This window comes from Gymnoscopelus microlampas (assembly GCF_963454915.1).
Source record: "Gymnoscopelus microlampas genome assembly, chromosome: 18".
Lineage (NCBI taxonomy): Eukaryota > Metazoa > Chordata > Actinopteri > Myctophiformes > Myctophidae > Gymnoscopelus > Gymnoscopelus microlampas.
Window position 1 is genome coordinate 12675404 of NC_139955.1, and position 11695 is coordinate 12687098.

Consider the following 11695-nt stretch of genomic DNA (forward strand, 5'->3'; position numbering starts at 1 on the left):
AATACATTACTAATTACAATCCAATATGATTGTTAAATGGCCATTCTGTATATGTTGATGCCAGTACTTTTGTACATTTTCTCAAGTTACATGTAGAGAAAGTATTTCTACATGGTTGTATTGCTACTGTACTTCTACTTAACATAAGCACTTCTTCCACCAGTGTAACTCCTACCTTGGGGTCTTTCTCATAATAGTACTGCTGGGTGCAGATCCACCTTCCCGCCAGGTGGTCTCCAACGGTGTGGGCCAGGGCCAGGTAGTAGTCCCTGGGGGTCGCCACATTCCTGTCCTTCACCAGGGTTAAGTGGAGGTGTCTGTTGAAGCTGTTCTTGATCTCAGAGACCTTTCTGTCCACCTGGTCACTCAGAGGCACTGCCATGATGAAGACTGCCTGGAATCAAATGCACATGAACTGCTGTGTACTGTACACACACTGCAGTGTAGATGAAGATGTGCAGGGACCGCCCCTTAGCTTGGAACACCTTTTCGTTTAGCTCTGGTCCAGAGCGTTATCGAGTTCTCTCTCTAACTCTCTACCAGACGCGCTACTATTCTCATAGACCGAACATTTCACTACCGTGTGAGGTCTCCAACTTTAGTAAAAAATAAACAAAATTATGTCGCTACTCACCGAAACAAAGGCTGTTTTGTCTTGTTGTAAGACTATTCTCCAGGGTGGGGGCATTTTAGGACCCCACCTTCTCTGTATAATACACTTTTTGGGCAGAAAATAAAATATGTCCACCAGATTATTGTATTTACTCCACTGCGCTATCTACAGATCTGGTCAATATAAATGACCATTGACCAGATCTGTAGAGGGCGCAGTGGAGTAAAATACAATACTTACTAAAGTTGGAGACCTCACACTGTAGTGGAATTTTCGGTCTATGAGAAGGGCAGCGCGCCTGTAAGCTCTGGACTAGAGTTCTTAGTTCAGCTAGTACTAATACTTTTATTCTGTAAAGGAACAGTCGATATTAATCGGTTAATTGAGAGAAAGTTTGACGGATGCCAACTAGCCAATTACAACGCGACCGTGGACCATCCCTCCAGGCTATGGCAGAGCCATAAAGAGAGTTCTGACACTAGCGTCGACTCCCATTGTAAGAATGGAGTGCGGAAGTGCTCTGTCTATCTCAATGAGATAGTTCCAATGTTTGGAACCATAGGAGCCCGCTTTGCGGCGAGATCAAAGCGTATCGTTACTCTCTCTTCTACACTCTGGGCTATGGGAGCCAGGGTTGCCAGGTCCGCTGCCTTATTATAAGCGACTTTGGACTTCTTTTTTCTGTAAAGTTGCTTGTAAATATTGGTAGTTGGGGGTTGCGTTTTTTTCAAATATTTTCATATGACAATGGACCCCAAAATGGATATTCATTCCCTAACCCCCATCTGAAAATGATTTGTGCCAGGGGAGCTTCAAAAATCTTCCAAATATTCAACATTTTATCTCAAGTTTTTTGAAAATAGCAGATCTACAAGCTCACAACGCCTCGTATCGTCGTGACGCGTTGTGAGCTTGAAGATCGGCTATTTTTGAATAGCCTACGTATACAATATATAGGTTTAACAGTATTTTTAACACTTTTTAACACTTAAGAAGAAGACTTTAACAGGTTAAAGTTGCTTCTTTTGGGCTTGTTTTCATAGACCTAGTTGCTTGTTTCTCTCACAGAATCTGGCGACACTGTTTCATTGTCATGTGATGTGTGCTGCTGGCTGTTCCTGGATCCCCAGTTCTCAACACTACGTACACAGCTGTAAACTTCTAAAGTTTCCTCACTTCTTCTGAAGTTTATACCTTTACATCTAATTCTTTACTTTTATATCCCAACCCATCGAAAACAACATGGCAGAGAAGGGTTTTGTTATTACTATTTCTGTAATGACGTTGATCTGGGCTATTGTTGGAGGAGTGATACCCTGGTTTATTCCTAAAGGACCAAACAGAGGGTGAGTTTATACAGTAGCTTAGCTTGACTAGCTAGCATCTGGACAGAAACAAACAGCAAAACATTGAAGATAACGTTAGTTGAGCTATAATATATATGTTTGTTGATGAAAGTGGCGTTTCTGCTATAGGTTTCCTCTGCGACCATGTGAAATGCAGGAAACATTAGTTTAATGTGGCAAAGCTGATGGTCTTTTACATTATAGTAAGACACTTTAACCAAAGTATGCTAAGGCTTTAGCTTTGGCCCAACTGTAGCTTTGTTTTGTTGCTTTTTTTATTGTACTTTTGACATTGTGAGCTGATTTGTTTTGGCCGACACTGTGGAAGAAGTCTCCTTGGATTAACAGCCCTAGATTAAGTTAATAGTAGTTATACTATGTGGAAAATGTGCCTCATTATGGAACTTCTCCTTTTGTTTGACTGTTTCTCACTCTAAGAAGAGAGATCACAAGATCACATGTCACAAATGAATGAGCCATGAATGGCTCAGTGGTGTAAAGTAACTACAGTACATTTACTTAAGTACTGTACTTAAGTACAATTTTGAGGTATTTGTACTTTACTTGCATCGCGACACATTGTGAGCTTGTAGATCAGCTATTTTCAAGAGATTTGTATACATTTGAAAACTTGAAAAGGGACATTCTGCATGAGTACTTTTACTTTCCATTTTAAATTCCGGATTTGTACTTGTAACAGAGTATTTCTACGTTGCAGTATTGATACTTTTGCTTAATTACCACTGCTTATTGCTCATTTCAAATAATGAACTGATACCTAAAAACAGCTTAACCACTTTGAAACTGGTGTCGCTATTTTGGGCATGTAACTGGCAAAGCTTGTCCAAAATTAATATCAAAACATTTCAAAAATAGGGAAAATAGTTTTGAGCTAGTTGTTTCAGCTATTCATTGTAAGTCCGTATATAGCAGGGCAGTGGTCAAATGTTCTCATATTAAAGTCATACGTTGAGGTGTAACCATGTCTCTCTCCTTTCTCCCTGCAGAGTGATAGTCACCATGCTGGTGTTAACTGCAGTCTGCTGCTATGTGTTGTAAGTGCGTCCATCCTAGTGGGAACATCTCACCATGTTCAGCTAAAACATATCTAATGTATTCTATTCTTGTACTATTACATGAGTGCATTTTAAAATAATGAATATACCACTATGGGACGGTTCAATAACTGGTTTTAATGTCATACATTCACTTGTAAACGTTTTGATTCATGTTATTGTTTGTTTGACTGCCAATCTCTGAATGTTAAGATTTGAATGACTGAAAATATATTGTAAGTTAAATCAGTTTTTGTTTGCCAAAGTATTATTATAATAAATCATTACCGTGGAACTAAATGACATGTTCACCAATGCATAATAGAGATAAGTGTGTGAGAGAATTGAGAGTTTAATGTCTAATTTGAATTTTAATTAATTTGAATGACACAGCAGATTGAGACTATTCTACAAACTTAGAATGGATCATCGAGTTATACAGCTCAGTCTAAGTGGTTAATGTTAAAAGAGAATGACCATAAACAGTGGCTCTTTGCAAACATTGAACTTTTCTCATAGCAATCAATGTAGATAGTGTTGTTGTAACTATTAAATTGAGTCTATGTGGGTTTGGAAGTGCTTTTGACACCGTTGAAGAAAGACTATTAGTTTATAGCTGTTTCTCAAGAATAATGGAGCATTGCTCTTGCTATTCATTCTGTCTCATGGTTAATTCAGTGTCATTAGGTTAGGTTACTGAGCATTGCAAACAGTGTCATGTTGCAACTCGGATGAACAATAGATGGCGGTAAAGGACAGGCAACTAGTCTCAACTATCATGGAACAATGTGAAAATGTGTGTGTGTGTGTGTGTGTGTGTGTGTGTGTTTGCCGTTTCCAACTTTGGTGTTTTTTATTAATATATGTTCTGTATTTTAGCTGGCTCTTAGCTATTCTGGCCCAGCTGAATCCGTTGTTTGGACCGGCTTTGAGCAACGAAACCATCTGGTACCTGAACTACCACTGGCCTTAATCCTGACCCAACGGGTACACAATCTCCATTGATCTTTTTTTTTCTCTCTCTTATCCAAACAACACACTGAAGGTGTAGTTGGTGTAGCCTGCATCTTTTTTGTTTGATGGTTGTGCCTCTTAAGTTGTTGTGACCAACTGTAGTATTCCTTCTATAAACTTCCTGCAGGGGACGACACGCTGAATGGACCATTCTTCATATTCACTCTACAAACCTGCCTTAAAATCAGGCACACATGAAGCTGTGCAGAGATGTCCACCATGGTGCCTTGTACAAACTTGTTTCCCAAAGTCAATCTGAGAGAGATTATTTAATGTGCTTTACTCAAATTAAACAGACAGAGCCCTTTTCTTGTATTGTGTATTATAACTTATGTATGTATATGTATGTTTAATGACTGTTTGAACATTGCTGCAAAAATGTAATTATATGTGTTGTTTTTGAAAGTTTTTCTTCCCCTATCTGTATTTCCAATGGATGTACTACATTTCTTAACTGAAAAATAAATAAATAAGTAAAGTTCAAAATGGCTCACAGACATTGATGTGTCACTATTTATGCACCAATGCAAGGATTTAATTTTTTCATTTTCTTTTAGCTTGTTTAATTTACACTTTAGGCATTTAGCAGTCGTAATCCAGAGTGATTTACAGTAAGCAATGTAAACACGAGGTAATACATCAAATGCATATAAATAGTAATCTAGGATCATAGGTAGACCAAGACCCTATCTTCAATCTAACAGTAGAATATAAAAAAATCTGTAATCTGTACATTGACTGTACACACTGTAGGATGCCAGGTCAAGGTACAAGGCGGTGCATTAACATACAAATGCTTCAGTATACAAGAATATATTTGTAGCATTTCAAGCCGTTATGAACCAAATTCGACTGATTCTAATATATTGCATGATCCCTGCCCTGTTACAAACTCCACACCAAGTGACAGCAGAAAGGCGAAACGGTGAGCTTCCGGCTTGCCGTAGCGACCAGACAGTAAACATGGCGTCTTCTGATGTCCACGTCCGAATATGTGAACAAGAAATACTCAAATTTGACTTAGAAATCAAGGCTCTCATTCAGGTATGTATGGTGAATTCATATAAACTATTAGTGATAATGTATTTGAGGCCAGACTGTTAACGTGTCATTCATTGGTTCATAGAATGACATTGTGGTGGTTTGTGCCGGCTCTTCTGTCATCTGCAACATAGCAGATCTACAAGCTCACAACGCGTCTCCATGCGACGCCTTGTGAGCTTGTAGATCAGATACTTTTCACATTTCTTCAAATTTCGCCTATTAATGGCATGACTGAAATAGGCACGCAACGTTGAAAGTGGAGAACTAAATGTTTATTTCTGCAGCCATGAGCTGATGTCGTTTAGTTATATTTTACAAATATAGTGAACGGTATGTTGGAAAATGCAGTTAATACTTCCTGAGCCAGCTTATTTTTTTATGATCAACACTTTATTTGAGTTTTATATTTGCAAGAAGAAAAACATAGGCTACACGTGAACATACATAATGCAAATACATATTCACAGAGTCTAAGTCTAAGATTTGTTTCTTATAGAAAAAAAAATATAAAATGAACAGTAGCCTAATGGAGTATCCAATGATTAGACAATATAAGACCATAATTATGGAATTTCACAACCACCAATGTAGCATCATCCATGTGTGAACATATAACAGTAGGCTCCACAATAAATAAAAAGGAGAGAATTACCTGAGTTTCTACTGCTGTCTAGTGTTTTATGCACTAGACAGTGCATTGTTGCTTTTAATGTTTGTTTTTATGTTGAATTGCTGGTATCTTGGAGACTCCCTTTAATAAGATATCTTGTACTCATGGATATACGTGTGTGTGTGTGTGTGTGTGTGTGTGTGTGTGTGTGTGTGTGTGTGTGTGTGTGTGTGTGTGTGTGTGTGTGTGTGTGTGTGTGTGTGTGTGTGTATACAGTATAATAAAATACAATTTCCAGTTAACCACTTAACTTTAACCCTTGCATCCCTGTTATTTGGGCATGTCATAGGCGAAACCTTTCGAAAGACGCAGATAGCGACTCTAGCAAGTCTTGCGTTGTAAATAAATAATTGACGCATTTTGAATAGGGCTTAACTGATAAACAAGTCTTTATTTCAGCATGGGATGATGGCATGCTGTGACTTGTTTCAATGAGTATGAATTAACTTGCTGACACTAATGTGAATAATAAGTGATTGTAAGAGTGTCTCATCCATCTTTGCTCTAAATGTCTTAACCAGGATGTGCATGAATGCACAGGACCTCAAGACAAGCTGACAGAATTCAACTCTCAAGTGAAGGAGAAATTCCATTACGTCAGATTGCGGATCCAGGTAAACGCAGAACCAGGGAATCTCAAACAACTTGCAAACAACCCCCGATAGCACACAGTAGCACTGACCTTAAAGGGTGCAATCCAGAACGTGTTTTAATGAAAACATCTACCATACAGTTACCAATCTGTATGGTAGAGTATGTTAATACTATAACTAGTACATCTGCAGAGGTAAGAGGTGGTCTCCCTACTCTTACATTGAGACATTTAGACCCTGGTGTGAGGTAGGATGCCTACTGGTTGGCGTCAGGCAGTAGTATTGCCTGAAGCTCATGCTTCAGCCCTAGTGGCATTAAGTGACAATTCCATCTTGGAAGAGTGGTAGAAGCTTGGTCTCCCATGCGGAAGAGCCGGGTTCAAATCCCGGGTAGGACATGAAACGTTGCTGGCGGTGCTTTCAGCTTTTTGATTACAGCTAACACATACTGCACATTGTTTAGTGTTTCTTGGGTGTCTTGGTCTGTGTAGAGTATATCTGTATAGTTGTAAACCTGAAATTGTAACTATGGTTGTTGAGGTATCATTAATGTTGTAATGATTTACCACACCATATAATTGAGACAGAGTTTTTATTTATTTTTACATTTGGTTGTATTTTAAGTTTTTAACTGTTCTCTTATACTGTCATGCAATATGTTTTCATGTAATGTAATTCATTTCTGTGTGGACCCCAGGAAGAGTAGCTTCTGCTAAGATAGTAGATAATGGGGCTCCAAATACACAATAAACAACTGTGTTGTAACTTGCATACCTTTCTCTCACAGGATTTGGAACAAATGGGAATGGAGCAGGATAAAGAGTCGGACAAACAGGCTCTGCTCGTTCAAGTAGAGGGACACAGGAAACAGATGCTCAGGTGATAATATAATTTACTCTGAAATAGCGGGGAACTGCCGTAGAAATATAAGTATGTGTGTGTATAAACAATGTAATATTTCCTCTTGAAATATTGGATTTTAATGTTCTTGCAGTAACCAAACGGCTTGGAGGAGAGCCAACCTGGCAAGCAAACTGGCCATCGACCACCTGGAAAAAGAAGCTCTCCTCAGTGGAGATGACAGTGCTTTGAGACAAAGGTATCTTATCAGGCTGGTCAGATTTGATCAGTGTTGGGATAGTTACTTAAACATAGTAATATATTACTTATTACATATTACTTGTTTAAAAAGTAATGTAGTTACTTTACTTATTACTCCCTGCCAAAAGTACTTAGTTACTTATTACTTTAGTTACTTTTTTTTTCTCGCCCCCAGTAATTGCATCCTTTCTCCCCAAAAGTCTGACTTTGCATTTTCAACATTAGTAGTTGTTTTTTTTCTCTTTTCTGCAGCCTACATTGTAAAATCCTCATTGTACACTCATTTGAATTATATTAACACAAAGACTTTTACCGTGTATGAATTCATAACTTACAGACTAAATGAAAACCATTTGACGACTATGAATTGAATACTAAGGACCTCAATGGAAACAAGTATTTTAAATATATTTAAAGGGCAAGACCACTTTGGTAGAGGTTTGGGTTGTGTATTTACCTTGCCATGGTGTAACTCCAAAGGTGGACAACAAATCAAAAATAATTGCTCCATTGATTAGAAATTGATAATTCAAAATATGCTCCTCATTGACTTACATTGTACGGTGAAACAGATCTCAAAGTCACTCTTTTAGCACATAAACAAACACAAACAAAGCTGATTCAGAGCATCACCAAACCCAGTACTTTTTATAAAAATGTCAACTTCCTGTTTATTTTACTATTTGAAGAACTGGATCCGGATCCGCAGATCCAGTCCGTGTTTTCTTCTAAATAAAAATAGCAAAATCAACAGGAAGTTAACATTTTTATTAAAAAAAAACAGTACTGGGTTTGGTGATGTTCTATATTGTCTGAATCAACTTTGTTTGCGTCCGTTTACGTGCTAAAAGAGTGACTTTGAGAGCTATTTCAACGTTTCCGTATCCGCTCTAGACCGGATCAGCAAGCAGCCTGCATAGCAACTCGATCCCAACCAGTCTACCATTATAAGTAATTAGTTACTTTACTAGTTACTGGGAAAAGGTAATAATATTACTTTAAGTTACATATTACTTTAGTTACTTCCCAACACTGGATTTGATGCACTATTTGGATGCATTTAATCATGTGTATGTCTGTACACATGTTGATGTTAACACTGACATCAACATGTCCTTAAAAATAAGTTTCAGATAGCAGCTTTAACCGTACTTGTAGTATTCCTTGTATTATATATGTTGGACATTGTTTGGCAGAGTTTTTATTGATTGATTGATTGAATGCTTTATTAGACAGGAATGTAAACATCACAGGGTACAGTCAGACATTTGAGCTACAAAGATAACACAAAAACGACCTGGGGACTTGTTTCCATTATGGTACTATATCACCAACATTTCACTGTACATGTACACATATGAGCAGGTGACAAATGCAATCTTTGAATCCTGGATCTTTGAATCTTCAATCAATGTATTTGCCTGTACACCCGGCCATTAAAACCGGGAAAGCGTGTAATTTAAAATTACACGCTTACATATTTAGTTCCAGGGACCCTCAGAAGCAAAGATTTGAGTTAAAAATGTTCGCTTAAGATTTACAAACATTTTTAAAATTAGCAGATCTACAAGCTCATAGCTATGAGCTTGTACATCTGCTATTTTTGAATAGCCAAAGAAATCTTAAAATGACACAGATGCGTTCCCGGTCTTAATGGGTTAATGTCCCTGTTTGTTTGTGATCAGGAAGTTGACCAAAGAGAACATGGCCCAGACGTCCAGTGACATCACGGAGAGCCTGATGAGCATCAGTCGTATGATGTCACAGCAGGTGACACAGAGTGAAGAGACCATGACCACACTAGGTAGGGCTGTCACGATCATGAAATTTACTTGACGATTAATTGTCATACAAATAATTGCGATTAACCATTTAATTGTGTGGCTTTTAGGCCTTGCATGGGGCAGATATGACAAGAACTTAAATACACAAAGAAATGAGCGATACCAATAATCAAAATAAATAATTATTGCCAAAATATGCCACGTTCAATAGTTTATACTAAAAATGTGTTATAAAATAGTGAAAATAGCCATTCTACAAGCTCATATCGCAACGCGTTGTGAGCTTGTAGAACTGCTATTTCCACTATTTTTTTAAATGTTTCAAAATGTACCTTTCTCAACATGGAAATTATTATGACGATTATGCAAAATAATTGCGATTATCTCAAATAATGGCGATTAGGTGATTAAGTAATAATTGTGACAGGCCTAACACTAGGTTAGCCTAGTGATTCTCAACCTATTTAATTTCATTGACCCCCAGTTTAAATATGTATCGGGCCACAGACGATTGATGAAAAATAGCCGATCTACAAGCTCACAACGGACTGCAACGTGACTCATTGTGAGCTTGTAGATCTGCTATTTTCGATGAATGTTCGCCTATTTTAGCCAAACGTTCGCCTATTTCAGCCAAACGTTCACCTATTATCACATGTCCAGAATAGGGATGCTATTATTATTAATGATGGTTGCCCTTGCTTGAACATTACTGACTTATTCATGTGGATGACAAAAGTAAAAGACATTCACACAAAGATTGTGTGATATTTCTGCTAAATATTGCAACTGGTTTGATTTAGTTTTTATTCCAGAAAAATCTACAAATACAAATATACTGTACATATCAAATATAAACAACCTAACTGAACAGAGCCTTTTATATCTTTTGATTTATTTTCTTTGTTAAAAAAGAAATGGCTGAGTTTGAAAAGGTTAAATCATTTTCTCAGTTAAAACAACATTTTTTTTCCCACTGCGATGCAAATTGATTCTACACAGAACATACAAGCAAGACCCTATAACATTAATCAGTATTGTGATTGCGATCCATTGACAGTGTGCTCAGCTGACCAGTGTTTGTTTTCTTTCATTGTTGGTGTTTAAAGCGACCTCGTCGAGGACGGTTCAGGAGACCAACGAGGAGTTCAGGGCCATGACCGGGACCATTCAGCTGGGCAGGAAGCTCATCACCAAGTACAACCGCCGGGAGCTCACCGATAAACTGTTAATCTTCCTGGCACTGGCTCTGTTCCTCGCCACGGTCCTCTACATCCTGAAGAAGAGACTCTTCCCATTCCTGTAAGAGCAGGTACTCTCCACTGGAAGCCCTACATAAAACAATTATGTAAATATACTGTACACGGTAGCCTACCTCACCTGCTCAGAGTCACCACAGGTTATTTAAACACAGCTCGTCATCACAGCAGATGTTATGCTTTACGGATGACGCATAAAGTCTGTTGTGTGGAATGTTAACAGTTCGTCAGACTAAAGCGTGGCTCAAGGGGGGGGTAAGATAAAGCCTGTAAATGGAGTAGATTATGCCTGCACAGTCACTTACTAACTGTAATTCCGTTTTTGATCCTAACTTTCTCCAGGAGAAGATGGTAATTTATTTTTCGATTGTTGAAACAGTTGTGTATGAGGTGGTACCTTACATTAAAGTGTTAGTAGTGCTGTGCATTACATTAAATTATTTTAATATATTCCACTCTTTTAATTTTTCTAATCCAAACCCAACTCTTTTCTTTTTCTTCCTTTTTGAAGAGACATCAGAGATGTTGTTTAAAGTTTTAATGCCACTGTAATTTTAGTTTAGTTTTGAATATGTATACTTTAAAGGTTAAAAATACACATTCCGTCACTGAGTGTGCTTGAATCAAGAGCTTCATGAGAGAAATGATCCTAACTGAAATGAGTGCAAACCATCATAGAAGCACTGGTATCACTATTCTGATACCTGCTTGGGACCCTCTCTGTGTTCTTGTTATACCAAGTTCACATAATACAGTACATGCATAAAACATACATCCAATATTAAGGACTTTTCTTAACCATTACAACTTTGTATACTTGATACTTTGTCATCTGATATCATGTTTGGACTGGATGTAAATTCCATGCTAGGCTTATTGTGTAACTTCTTTTCCCATAAATTATACATATTATTATTATTTACATTGGAGTAAGTGAATTATAATACTATATTGTACTGTAATAATCTAAGATCTTGATTAAAGGCCAGGTTTGATCACCCTTGTCTTCCAGGAGTTATTCAGACATTAGTTTGTTATTTTGTCGTATTCATAGTTATACCAATAATAATGATACAAGACAAGGTTGCTCCAATCTGTAAAAATGATTCATCAATTGAAAACAAGACAACATATTTATTCAATGCAATCTCTTTATGCCAAGACAGTCGCATCTGAAATGAGCAACAAATAATGACAAAAACGACAGGAAGCACAG

The 11695-nt window shown here is 37.5% G+C and overlaps 3 protein-coding genes across 4 annotated transcripts in view; 2 read left to right on the forward strand and 1 right to left on the reverse strand.

Moving 5' to 3' along the window:
• Window positions 1-382, reverse strand: part of LOC311033934 (glycogen phosphorylase, brain form-like) — a gene marked incomplete at both ends in the record, with an annotated part of 18160 nt that extends 17778 nt beyond the window's left edge. Inside the window, one exon of the mRNA XM_084041669.1 lies at window positions 176-382. Coding sequence (XP_083897795.1) covers window positions 176-382 — 207 coding nt within the window. The remainder of the gene's footprint in view (window positions 1-175) is intronic.
• A 1339-nt stretch (window positions 383-1721) lies between these two features.
• atp6v0e1 (ATPase H+ transporting V0 subunit e1) lies at window positions 1722-4514 on the forward strand. 2 transcript variants are annotated; one of them, XM_084085921.1, is made up of 4 exons: window positions 1722-1959; window positions 2967-3014; window positions 3894-4001; window positions 4156-4514. In XM_084085921.1, the coding sequence occupies exons 1-3, from the start codon at window positions 1856-1858 to the stop codon at window positions 3985-3987; spliced, it is 246 nt and encodes an 81-aa protein (XP_083942047.1). In that variant the 5' UTR covers window positions 1722-1855; the 3' UTR covers window positions 3988-4001; window positions 4156-4514. The 2 variants fall into 2 exon arrangements, with proteins under 2 accessions (XP_083942047.1, XP_083942046.1); XM_084085920.1 differs by having other exon boundaries at window positions 3894-4514.
• Window positions 4515-4979: 465 nt separating this feature from the next.
• bnip1a (BCL2 interacting protein 1a) lies at window positions 4980-11446 on the forward strand. Its single transcript, XM_084041116.1, has 6 exons — window positions 4980-5072; window positions 6264-6356; window positions 7123-7214; window positions 7330-7434; window positions 9122-9240; window positions 10330-11446. Exons 1-6 carry the CDS (start codon window positions 4992-4994, stop codon window positions 10524-10526), a joined length of 687 nt encoding a protein of 228 aa, XP_083897242.1. The 5' UTR covers window positions 4980-4991; the 3' UTR covers window positions 10527-11446.
• Window positions 11447-11695: the final 249 nt, after the last annotated feature.